Below are 14,143 nucleotides of genomic sequence, written 5' to 3' on the forward strand. Positions count from 1 at the left end.
CATAGTGGTTGAATGAAATTCAACTCCATTTATGCTCTTCCGTGGCGTGATGGACATCTCAAGCCTGACTCCACTTGTAATTCCTCTAACTTGCGAATGCCGACGTTGCAAGGAAGACGCAAGCCGGCTACGACGGAATGCCTAAAGATAACAAAATTTAAAACAAAAACTAGCCAAACGTAGGAATTAAATAAAAAGTTTCACTCAGACATTTCATCGAGTATATGGTGTGCAAAATATGTAAATAGGGATTTTACACTCAATTTAAGCAACAATCAATCTAGAAAAATCAGCCATCAAACATTTTAGAATCTAAAAAGTATCAATCCATTAATCTAAGTCTAATCTAAACACTAAAAGCAGAATTAAAAATTAGTTAAAATAAATAAACGAAAGAACACGGGAAGGAGGAAGTATGGAACCTGCATTGGTGAAAGGGGAAGAATGAAAAGAGAGGGGTAGCAGAGGCGGTGTTGCAGCGGCACAGAGCTCAGCCGCTGCTGGGTTGCTCTGGGGTTTATCGCCAGAGTTGGGCTTTGCACAGAGACTAGGAGTAGCGTACAGGGGATTGAGAAGAAATGGAGAAAGAGGGAAAAAAAGAGAAGAGAGGACTTGATGCGGTGCGGCCAGAAGGAGCCAGACGCTCGGAATGCGCTTCTGGGCGTTCACTGGTGCTGACCTCGACATCTCCGGGAGTGACTTCCGGTGATAACACACGAGCCAGGGAGATGATGAGATACCACCGTCGGCGAGAGGGTTTGCGTTCTTGGTTCTGTCCCTGCCGTTCATAGAGAGATGATCGTGGTTTATGTTTTCGTTTAACTGAATCCTAATATTTTTAAAAATTCAAATTAGCAAATCTTCATAATTAATAATTGTAACCATAATTCAATTTTAATTTCAATTAAACCCCCCATTACCCATAATTTAATTTTAATTTCAATTAAACCCCATTGTATGCATTGTATAATAAGAACATTGGTTCCTCATACTTTTCCATAAAATAAATGTGTTAGTGCGATATTATATTGAATGAGATTGTTGTCATATTGTTTATAGGTTTAAATTTGAACTACTCCTTTATTCTCATATTTGTCTATTAGAGTGTAATTTCCAATTTTTTTAAATTGTTTATAAAATATAAATACCATCATTTCTTTTTCAACATAAATATTTTTTTATGCCTTTTATAGGTCAAATTTGCTCTACCAAAATTTTAAACTAATTAACAGAATTTTTGCTCTAAGTCAACGTTACTTGCTCAAATCTTTTCACTCAACATTGTGATCATTATCAGTAATCTCAACTCATCATTACATTGCAGATATAAGGAGAATTACGTAGAGTTTCAACGATAGAAAGTGATGAAGATAAAAAAAGTTGATTTGATTGGAGAAAGGGACATAAAGAGAAAGGTTCATAATTGGGCTCTTTGATGTGAAAGGCAGAGAATCAAGGATCATCAAAGCTCGAGTGGAGGTGGATATAAACCGTGGTGGTTTTATGTTATGAAGGAATGAGAACAATCTACAGTTATTGTGTAAAGATTAGGCATGATCATAAAATGTCAACAATTCATGGAAGATTTGAAAGAGGAACGACTAAAGGAAGATAAAATAGGAGATTCGGTTCGTGTTGATCAAGTGGGAATAAGGGTGGAAATTGGAAAAAAGAAAAAGACAAAAGGAAACATGGTAAATCAGTAGAGCAAGAATTCTCATAGAATTACACACTTACTAAGTCAAGTTTGCTATATATATATATACATGGCTAGTGACTATTTAAACTCAATACTTATAAAGAAAGACACTAGTAACTAATCAAGAAAGATAGCAATGTAATTTTGCACACTGCTATTGTACACTATTACTCTCTAACCTTAATATCCCCCCTCAAACTGAGGTATGAATTCTGAAATACTCTCAGTTTGCGCTTATACCTATTAAATAAGTGTTGTAACAGTGATTTTGTTAAGCAATATGCAATCTTGTCAAAAGAGGGAATATGCACAATATAAAGAGATTTATGGTTAATTAGGTCCCTTAGAAAATGCAGATCTAGTTCCAAATGCTTACGTCTGCTATGAAGTATAAGTTTTGCCGCAAGAAGACACACACTCTGATTATCACAGTAGATAGTAGGCACCACGGTTTGAGGTATCCGAAGCTCTTGTAGAAGCTGCTGTAAGGACATAATTTCTTTTTGAGTTGCACACATAGCCCTGTATTCTGCCTCCATGCTACTTCTACTCACTTTAGTTTGTTTGTTACTCTTCCAAAATATAAGGTTGTTCCCAAGATATACATAGAATCCAGAGATAGACTTTCTATCCTCTAAATCCCCTCCCCAATATGCATCTGCAGAAGAGAAAATTCGAAAATCAGCGGCTTTTGTGAACACAATCCCATGATCCAACGTACCTTGCAAGTATCTGAGGATCTTTTTTACACTTTTTCAATGAAGCAAAGTTGGACCATGCACAAATTGGGATACACGGTTAACAGCAAATGTGATATCAGGCCTTGTCATAGTGAGATACTGCAGTGCACCCACTATAGACCTATATTGTGTTAGATTTTCAAACGGTTCTGAATCATTGGAGAAGAGTTTGACATCTGTAGCCATTGATGTAGGTAATGATTTAGAATTATGCATTCCCGCCTTTAGAAGCAACTCCCTTGTGTATCTAGCCTGAGAGAGCATCATGTCACCATGAGGGAGATAAGTTGCCTCTAAGCCTAAGAAGTAGTTAAACCTGCCAAGATCTTTCAGCAAAAAAATTCTATTCAATTGAGATATTAATAGTTCAATTTCTTTTGAATTATTGTCCGTTACAATAATGTCATCCACATATATAAATAGATTATATGAGACTGATTATGTTTGATGAACAATGAAATGTGTGATTTTGTATTCATAAAACCAAATTGGAACAAGGTATCTTCTAATGTCTTGAACCAAGCTCTAAGAGCTTGTTTCAAGCCATAGATTGCTTTATTTAGTTTGCAAACTAAATGACTATTGGTACTAACATATCCTTGTGGTTGGGCCATAAAGACATTCTCTTTCAATCTGCCATTCAAAAAAGTATTATCAAAGTCAAATTGTCTTAATGGCCAACCTAAGAAAATTGCAATAGTTAGAATAACTCTCACTGTGGTTGGTCTAATAACTGGGGAATAGATTTGCTCGTAGTCTATCCCCTCCTTTTAATGAAAATCTTTACCTACCAACCTTGCTTTATACCTAAGTATCTCACCATTTTGATTCTTTTTTATAGCAAAGACCCATTTGCTTCCTATAATGGTTGAGTTTTGTGGTGGTTCAGTTAGAATCCAGGTCCGACATCGCTGTAATGCTTGTATCTCTGCATCTATTGCCTGTTTTCAATGTGGACAGTTAATGGCTTGATTGACAATAGTTGGGGTATAGTGTATAAGGTCAGTGGTTTGTGTGACAAATGCCTTAGGTTTACGGATGCCTGTCTTTGATCTGGTAATCATAGAATGAGTATTTAAAGGTGTAATGGGAGGTAAATTTGTCTCAGGGTCAGTGATAAAAATGGGTGTGGGATGGTGTCATGGAGTTTGAGTTGGTAAGGGTCGAGAGGCAGGTTGAGCAAGAGTAGTGGAAGGATCAGGTGATGCCAATGGAAGAGGAGAAGTTGGGGAACAAGGTTGCTGTGTAGAGAGTGGAAGTGATGAAGGATGATCAATTACAAATTTTGTCAATTCTGCAGTATCTGCAACAGTCTCCATAGCAGATTGGATTGAGGAATCACAAAACATAGATTGATAAGGAAACAAATTATCAATAAAAGTTACATGTCTTGCAAGATATATCTTACCATTCTTATTCATACATTTGTAACCTTTGTGGGTAGAATCATATCCAAGAAAGAGGCATAAGTCAGACTTATAATTAAATTTGTTTATTATAAGGTCTTAAATAAGGAAAGTAAGCACATCTAAAAACTTTAAAGAAGGCAAAATCTGGTTTTTGATGGAATAAAATTTCATAAGGACTCTTATTATTATCTATTTATGATATAGACAAAGGTAACAAATGCATCTTCCCAAAATTGGAAGGGAAGAGATGCAGAAGTAAAAAGGGACAGTCCTATTTTTGTGATATGTTTGTGTTTCTTTTCCACACTTTCTTGTTGGTGATGTGTGTAGGGACACGACTGTCTATGGTGAATGCCCTGAGTGTTAAAAAAATCAACAAATGTTGTAGATAGAAATCCACCTCCTTTATCAGTTTGTAAAGCCTTAATCTGGTGTCCTGTCTGTTTTTCCATAAGTCTTTTATAGTTTTGAAAAGCTAGTAAAGATTAAGATTTATTTTCAAGCAAGAAGGTAATTGTAAATTTAGAAAAACCATCAACAAAGCATGCATAGTATCTAAATCCATTTATAGAATTAACCGGGGCAGGTCCCCAAAGATCAGCAAAAATACATTCTAATGGTTGATGATATGTAGTTAGAGTTTCGTTAAAATGAAGTTTATGCATTTTAGCCAATGGACAAATTTCATACATATATTATAAAGATGATCCAGAATTAGAGATAGGAATAGAACACTGATTCATTACTATATGAACTGTTTTGATTGCACAGTGGCCAAGTCTTTTATGCCACAAGATTGTATTATTACTATTCTGATTACAGGAACTGTTAAAAGCACAAAAATTAGGAAGATTAGTTTTTTGATTGCTAATCCTATCTGAATTACATTGTATTGAAATAGAAGGATGATTATTACTAAAAAGTTTATGAGAATATGTAGAGTTGTAAGATAAAGTAGATTTCTCAGAAGCATGCCTAGGAACTCTAAGATTGTGAAAGGAATAGATCCCATTCCTAGCTATGCCCTGTAGGAAAAACTCCCTGGTAGCCTGATCACGAATAAGGCAAAAATCAGGCCAGAATTAAAAAAAGACACCATTATCAGCTGCAAACCTAGAAACGCTAAGCAGATTTTGGGAAATTTGGGGTACATGGAGTAAATTTTGTAATAAAAAAGTAACATTAGCATATGGATCATGCAAAATTGAAGAACCATAGTTTTGAATGGCAATACCTGACCCATACCTACATACACTTGATCGGAGTCATTGTTGCTCGCAGTGGAAGTTAGCAAATTGGATGGATCGGGGGTCAAGTGATGGCTCGCACCAAAATCTACAAGTCAGGCAACATCACTTATGGAGGAGGAAGAGCCTGTGAGATATGTAGTTGGTTGATGGAAACTTGAAAGGGGTAGTGGAGGTTGAGCATTAAGGTAGAGAGGCTGAGAAGATGAGTTAGGGTTTCCAGAATTAGGGTTGAAAGACTGATCAAACCTATGATAGCAGTTTCATACCACATGATCCATCCTGCCACACAGTTATCTTCATTTAGTTTTTCAGCAATTGGGGAGAAGGTCTTCTTTGTTGAATTAGAAAGGATGATTTCCATTGTGGAGCTGAAACTAAGCAATAGGCTCTGATAGCATAAAAGATTCAGAGAAGGTAAGAAAGAACAGTAAGCTCAGCTCTATGAGAAAGAGCAGTGATAGGTTTGAAAGGAAAAGAAAAATTAAAATAGAGACAAAGACTTGTAATGAGAGCAATCAAGCATCATTTGATTTCAAAATTACACACTTGCTAAGCCAAGTTTGCTATATATATATATATATACATGGCTAGTGACTATTGAAACTCAAGACTTATCAAGAAAGACACTAGTAACTAATCAAGAAAGACAACAATGCAATTTTACACACTGCTATTGTACACTATTACTCTCTATCCTTAATAGAGGGACTCTCTGATCATAGTTTCAAAGAAAAACAAATGGGTAAGAGAGGTGATAAGGGGAACATGGTGGAAGAGACGGATGAGGACACTGAAAAAAGAGGGAGGTAATGAAAGTACTATAATCATAGGTGATATCCAATAGAAGGGGCAACAGAGTAATTTGAAGGCAATGATGCTGGAAAAGAATTAGCTCTTGATGAATACAACACCAGCAGTGACACTTGTTGAGTTTAGTAAATTTTAATAACATTTTTTGTGATGACAAACATGATTTTAGTTGGGTTGAAAGTCCACAAATATTTTGATGGCTTAGATAGTGTTGCAAGCTCAAATATCATTGAGCAGTTTAAACAAAAGAAACCAACTATCTGAGCCATAACTACTTATATCAAGGTTCTAGTCTTAGTCAGTTTGGGTAATACACAAAGAAAAAAAGGAAGTTCATTTTCTCTTATCAAGAGCCAAAATAGAAGAAAGAAAAACTAATTAAGAAGGCTATGTCAAATCAAAATCAACATAAACGAGTTAAGCAAAATCAAAAGATAAAGGTATGAAGTTTCTATTAACATGCAAGTCAATTACTTACTGATTTTTTTTTCTCTTTGCACAATTATTTCCAACAATATGAAGAAAGCGGTAGCTATTTTACTCTGCTGTAAATCAATGGCTAATAATGAATTTTGGGGTCAAAGCACAAGATTAAGAATTTAGATTTGGCAAACTCATTAAGGAAGCAAGTTGCTGCTACTCATCTCTCCACTGTTGTGACCAACTCTAATTCTAAATTCCTGATTTTCTGGCCTGAATGAAGAAAAGAAAAGGAAGACTTAAGCTAGTTCAAGATTCAAGAAGTTGACTTAGGAAAGCAAATCCTAGCCGTGGCTAAAGGACTCCATACATAAAGAAAAATCACTTCAGTTTGAAAGGCAAAGTGAGAGAATCCGAAATTAGAATTGAGAGAAACCTCACAAATCAAAACTTAAAGTCTTGGAAGCATTACACCTACACAAAAAGGAGCATTCCGCCAAGATGAATAGCTACATTTGAGAGTTCAAAAACTGGGTTAAGCGTATAGAGTTTGAGCTGTTCAACATCATTTTCTTCATGGTTTATTATTAATTATTATGTTTGTATATTGTATCTTTTTTTGTTTTCATTCAGCGATAAAATGCATATAAGTGAGGCATTGAGAAAGAGCCATTGAGAGAAAAGACAAAGAGAACAACTTGGAAAGAAAAACCAAGGTTTATGTCTTATTTCTTTTGATTGTATTTCTGTTTTGTATCATGTGTACCTAAGAGGTATCCCTTGTTAAATTGGGTGAACACTTAGTATGTTGAGAGTCTAGAAAGTTACTTAGCCAAGTCAAGTTTATGATAAAACTTGATTTGTCCCTGATAGGATAAGGTAGAATATTTGGTGTATGTAATACTTGAAAAGATAATTAAACTGTGGTGAAGACTGGATGTAGGTTGCATTGCACAAGGCAGCTGAAGTAGGATACATAGCTGTGTCATCTTCTTCTTCCCTGCTCTGATTCTGTTTCACGATTTATGAAACAAAATAAAATTGTCTCCTGCATAATCATTCTCGCAGTCCAAATAGAAGCAAAATTTTATGCTCTAATATTCTAAATCTTCTATATGACTACGAGGTGACAAGTGGCCAGAAGGTGAACTTAGATAAATCAACAGTTGTTCTAGTAACAATACCCCCATGATCTTAGACATCATTTGGTAGAGCTTCTAAATATTGGACATGTTGGAGCTCAAAATAAGTACACGAGACTCCCTTCTATTGTTCAAAGGTCTAAGAAGAATACGTTCAATGCCATAAAGGATAAGGCTAAAAAAAGGTCTAGGCTTGGAAGAGGAACTTATTATCATCAAGAGGCAAGCACGTGCTTATCAAAATAGTAGGAAAAGTAATACCTATGTACATCATATCCTATTCCTGATTTATTATTGGAAGACATACATGGTATTCCAAGGCAATTTTGGTGGGGTTAAAGAGATTCGAAACGGAGAATGGTGCGAATAAGTTGGGATTACATGATGAAGCCTAAACTACAAGGGTAGATTAAGCTTCAAGGACCTCAAAGCATGAAATTTGGCATTACTTGAAAAATAATTCTTGCGTATAACAACAAATTTCAATTCACTTCTTGCACAAATGCTTAAAGGTAAATATACCAACCCATTGCACATTGATAAAGGAGTCCACCTATCCTGGAATTGACAAATTATTTTGGAGGACGGGAAGATATCATAAAAGGGTTTGAGATAAAGTGCTAGGAGTAGAGAGAACATTTGATTTTGACAAGATTCTTGGCTCTTTCCGCCCTCATCCATTTCAGATTATATTCAACAACAATCCAGGCACATGAGTTTATTGAGTGAGGGACTTACTTATAGTGGATAGAAGATGAAATTTTGAGATGATCAATAATCTATTTCCACCGAAAATTGCAGACTACATCCTTTCCATCTAGGTGAATGAAGAAGGCAGAGATAGAATCCAATGATCATAGAATAACCTCAAATAGTATGAAGTTACATATGGGTATTGAGTTGCCTATAGCTTTTTCCACGTTCCTGTTGAACAACTTTCCTCTGTCATGAAAAATCTAGTCATATGCAAATGATTTTGAAGACTCAAAATCTCATCGAAAGAGAAGATATTCATATGGAGAGCTATTGACGAAAAATTACATGTGATAGATATCCTCAACCATTAGTTTCCATCAACCCATGCGCTTTGTCCTCGCTGTAGAGAAGAGAATGAATCGGTCATGCATTATTTGAGGTGGTGTGTCCCAGCTCCTGAAATCTAGAGATATGCCCCCATTGATAACTCGATTGTACAAAATGAGTTTTCAAATTTTGAAGCTTGGTGGCAGGAGATGGTCAATAGGGCGCATGGTAGAGTGTCATAGACTGAGTGATGAGCTAAAAAATTTGATACACTCGAATATTGTGCATCAAATCGCTCCAAGTAATACCACGATGAGTAGATATTATTTCCATGAAAGATTAAAAGATTGAATCAAGCAACTTATAATTAAACATTCTAATTAGATCAATCAAATCTTAACAAGATGTAAATCTTGAAGTAGAATCTTGAAATAATAAGGAACAATGAAGGAGAGTGTTTGATTCTGAATGATAGAATGCTTATGAATTTAAGGAAGTAATTAATTAATGAGATATTAAAGATTTTGGAGATGTTTAACTTTTAAAAAAAGTAATACTTATGTTTTCTTATTTTGACTCGTACAAAAACACTTTCATGGCAAATCATATATAACAAAATTTCAATTACTTGATAATTTAATTTCTCTTTAACTTATTTAATATCCAATTCCTTAGTCAATTAATTAAGAAAAAAAAGATTAAGCACGATTTCAATTTAAATCCGCACAATTTTCAAAATAATATTCCTAGCCAAGTTGAAAATTATGAGAAAGAGTTTCAAGTTAATTCCAATATTAAATTTTTTAAAGTAATAACAGAATCCAAAACAAAATTTAAATATTTTACAATACTTCTAATCATTAAAGATGAAGAACGAGACTCAATTTTAGAAAAAGTGTTACTGCATTAATAAAAAAAAAAAATACTTACATTACCAATCTATAAAATTAATAGTGCTCCTACTACTTAACAAGAGAGGTTTAATTGCTCATGATAAAGAAAACAACCTTAAAATTAATGAGAAGCTGGATGGATATAGTTATCCTTCGATGTCTTCTTTGTGAACTATACATTCACTTATTTATATTTTACTTCTAACCTAGAATTCAAATTCAAAAACTAAATCTAATCTTATCTTTTTAAGAATAAGACAGATAAAAAAATAATTCAAATATAATCTAAAACTAAATTTTAACAAGCGAAAGAAGAAGTTAATGCTAACTAATCATTCAAATCTTGAATCTTTGAGTTGAATTGGAGCTTCCCGAGAAAAGATATTAGACTTGGCGCTGGACTTGGATGATTGGCGCCTAACTTGAATGCATTTGTGGGCCACTGAATGTGAAAAATCACTTGAAGCTGGGTTCCGGGAGTTGGCGCTGGGCGCCCATGTTGTGGCCTTCATTCGTTGGATGCCGGGTTTGAATAATGGAAGTAGGGAGCTAGCCCTTGAGCACCATCGAAGGTGCTGGGCTTGGAGGTTTGGGCGTCAGTTCCTGACGTTGGACTTGGATGCTTGAAGTTGGGCGCTGAACTTGATTGACTTACGCTGGACTTGAAATTCTTAAAAATACAATCATTCTAAAACAATTCCAAATACATGACTAGTCATAAAAACTTCACTAAAAACATAAGAATTTTGATTTAAACCTAAAAAAAACTATTAAAAAAACATATAAAAATCACTAAAAATATCCAAACATTAATAAGCAATTCCACATTTAAAATCTATTTTCTCTTTCATTCCATGAAATCCACTTTCTCCTTTTTCAATTTATTCTAATTATTTATTGCAGTTGCAAGTGGGAGAACCCAATTCTTATTTTGAATACTATTGCCTTAATTGAGACTAATTTTTCTTTTATTTTAAAAAAATACAATANNNACCTATTTGTAAAATCAATTGATGTACTAATTTTATCTAATCAAAATTGTTTATTTAGATAATTATTTAAGTAATTCATTGACAAATATTTCTTTATAATATAGTAATATATGATTGAATGTTTGAATAATTTTTTTGACATTAGAAAAATTAAATTCCTTTAAAAGTAAAAAGTAGGCATTTATATTTATGTTAAATTATAGGTAGGGGTGTACATTAAAATACCAAAATGTAATTAACCGATTAAAAAATTATAACCATATTTTATTTAACTAATTTAACAAAACAATTTTAAAAATTATATTCTACATTTTTAAAAATTGATTAATCAAAACCAAATTTAAAAAAATTGGTTTTTAACCAGTAACTAAAACCAAAACTAATTTTAAATTTTTTTTTTAATTTTATATATTAAAAATTTAATTTTTAAAATATTGGTGTTTTTAGAGTCTAAAAACTGGTTTTTTGCTTCAAACAGTTTTTGTCCAAAAATTATTTTATTATTTGAAATTTTTACGAAGGACAAAGAAATTCTTGTCCAAAAAAAGGGACACTTCAACCCTCAATCTTTTTATTTTAGGACAATACGATTCCTCTGTTAAATAATAACAGAAATTAGTTTTGTAGGGGATTTTATTTGTATTTTATAGGGGTTTTAAACTTTCACAAAATTCTTTTCAACAATATAACCAATTACTACCACTACCTTCTTCATCCTCATTATTATCACTCCTACCTCTATTATTTTTATTGTGTAACCAATTATTATTCTCATTATTATCCTCTACCGTCATTATCACCAATACCAATATTATCAACATTAAAGTTCTCTTCTTTCATTTCTTATTCGATGTTATTTTTTTCCTTAAAAAAGTATTTGTACTACAATTACTTTTTTTCTGCGGCATCATTTTCATCAATAGTTTTTCTTCACTTGACCACCATTGAGGAAGGAATTTTTCAAAAAAAAACTTATTAATAGTTTGTGTAGGTTTAACCAATAAATAAGTAATTTTATCATATAAAATTAATTTAATTAATTAATTAAAATTAAATTTTTAATTAACCAAAAAATAAATTAAATTTTTGAATTAACTAAACCATATATATTCCTAATTACATGTTAGAATAGACAACAGCGAAACTGATATGATATTGATAGGCAGTAGGTACATGTTGAATAATGAATATTAGTAACAAATAACAAAATTGCTTAATTTGTTGGAAAATAAATAGAAGGAAGGCGCAAGTCATTAAAGTTTCTGGTCAACTTACACTGAATGCGTAAGTGTTGACCAAAATAATGAAAACACAACAACAGTAGCACAATATGTTTCTTTTTTCTTTTTTGTTATAAAAGGAAGATGAGGACCCAAATATAGACCAAGTCTGAGCAACAATTCATTGACTGACTCAGCATCCGTATTAGATTAGTTTACACCCTTGGCGGTCAAAGTTTCTCTAATTCTCTTTCTCCTTCTCCTTCTTCTGGACGCGTTGAACGTAGACAACTTGACACTCCTCATACTTAAGTTACATAAAAATAAAAATTAGGATAATAATACACTTGCTTTTGTTTTGTATAAAACATTAACACCCACCACTAAAAAGAAGAAAGAAACAACCCCACTCCACGCACCGATTCACGCACAAATACACACCCACACACACTCACATGACACTAACCAATAACCACTCTCTCTCTCACATCACCACTCTCACGCATCACGTTTGAGTGTTTGACGTTTCCTCACTTTCCAAGCAACATCCTCGCTCCTCTATCCCACTTTTCTCATATAAAACCACACCTCTCACCCCCTCACCCTAAACCACAACCATAACACATTGACAACTTCCAATTTTTCAGCCCCAACCAAAAATAAAGATAAAGAAAAAAAGGAAAACGCAACCTTCTGATTAGAAAGCATGGGTGTGGCCATTGAAGATGAAACGAAACCCAAGCCCATCGTCATCCGTGAGGTGTGGGCCTCCAATTTGGAATCCGAATTTGAACTCATCAGAGAAGTCATCGATAACTACCCCTTCATTTCCATGGACACGGAGTTCCCCGGAGTAATCTTCCGTCCGCAGCCTACAGATCCGTCCAACCCTTACCTCGGGCGACGCCTCAGCCCCTCCGATCACTACCTCCTCCTCAAGTCCAACGTCGACGCACTCAACCTCATCCAAGTTGGACTCACTCTATCCGACGAGAACGGCAACCTACCGGATCTCGGCACCGGTAACCGCTATATCTGGGAGTTCAACTTCAGCGACTTTGATCTGGCGCGTGACGCACACGCCCCTGACTCGATCGAGCTGCTCCGCTGCCAGGGCATCGATTTCCGGCGCAACGCCGAAGACGGTGTGGAGTCAAGGCGGTTCGCGGAGCTGATGATGTCGTCGGGGATGGTGTGCAACGACGCCGTGAGCTGGGTAACGTTCCACAGCGCTTACGATTTCGGGTACTTGGTTAAGATCTTGACCCGAAGGGCGTTACCAAACGGGTTGGAAGAGTTCTTGCGGGTTCTGAGGGTTTTCTTCGGTGATAACGTTTACGATGTGAAACACATGATGAGGTACTGTAAGGCCCTCTATGGCGGTTTGGATCGGGTCGCCCGAACCTTGAATGTGGATCGGGCCGTCGGTAAGTGCCACCAGGCCGGCTCTGATAGCTTGCTGACGTGGCACGCGTTTCAGAGGATGCGTGATATTTATTTCGTCAATGATGGGCCCCAGAAGCACGCCGGCGTCTTGTTCGGCTTGGAAATGCCTTGTTCATAATTCAAACAAAATGAACATTGTTATTTATTTATTTATATATAAATAAAAAATATATTCCATTGATTGTTTTATTTGTTTCGTAAAATGATGTCTCCCTGTAAATTATTATATTGACAAATTAACTGGAATCTGAAAGGCGTTCATGATTACTATTATTCAATTGTTTTCTTCGTGACGAAGAGATATCAAAGGATTAGGAGACTAGAGATGCGGCGAATTTAGACAATCAAAGAAGCACTAATTGACAATTTAGGGATAAAGTTGATTATATACGCAAAATAATGCTATAAACAGCATATAATAGATAAAGCTAAGGGAATAGGAGTGTGTGTGGAAGATGATGTGACATGCAAGATTGTCTTTTAGCACTTAAAATCCGAGTGTGTAGTGTGCAGTGGATACAGTCCATACCACCCCTATAAAACTAGTTGCGACCTGAAAACTGTGGGCTTGCATATAAAGGTTTCTTCACTGTTTTCCAATCGAGATTCCTTCATTTATTTTTCCATTTTTTCCCTTACAAAATTATATATCAAATTCTGTTGGTTTAGAAACAAGTATTATTTGGTCGAGCATTAACTTGTTCGTGCCTATCAACATATTAACTTTGTTAAAAATGAAATTAGCATTATAAATTTATAATATATCTAAAACTAATTTTCATAACGCAATTGTGTTACTCTAACGAGGAGAAAGTAGAATGGTGGGGGCAGCTTGGCATATATATCCACAGCCACGCGTATTATTAAGCAATCATAATGTGCAAGAAGATTCTTTATGCGAAAGTTTCACGTGGATTAATTCGAAGGTCTCAATATTCAATGTATCATGTATGTTATCACTTTGACTTGGGATTATATAATTAGTAGCAACAGTATTGTTTTGTCAAAGTATGACCAACAAAGAGCTTGAATAATCAGCCGCCATCAAACCCTTTTGCATACAGGATCTGAAATAATCATAAAGTAGTCTACCATGACT

The 14,143-nt window shown here is 34.7% G+C and overlaps 1 protein-coding gene across 1 annotated transcript; it reads left to right on the top strand.

Moving 5' to 3' along the window:
- On the top strand, positions 12,085–13,309 carry LOC107613477 (probable CCR4-associated factor 1 homolog 9). The gene has a single exon (XM_016315486.2). It carries the CDS (start codon positions 12,305–12,307, stop codon positions 13,160–13,162), a length of 858 nt encoding a protein of 285 aa, XP_016170972.1. The 5' UTR covers positions 12,085–12,304; the 3' UTR covers positions 13,163–13,309.

The sequence above is a fragment of the Arachis ipaensis genome, chromosome B08 (assembly GCF_000816755.2).
Source record: "Arachis ipaensis cultivar K30076 chromosome B08, Araip1.1, whole genome shotgun sequence".
NCBI classification, from domain to species: Eukaryota; Viridiplantae; Streptophyta; class Magnoliopsida; order Fabales; family Fabaceae; genus Arachis; species Arachis ipaensis.

What these genes read in the sequence shown, in the direction of transcription:
- LOC107613477 (XM_016315486.2), top strand. Translation starts at nt 12,305, where the DNA reads ATGGGTGTGGCCATTGAAGATGAAACGAAACCCAAGCCCATCGTCATC.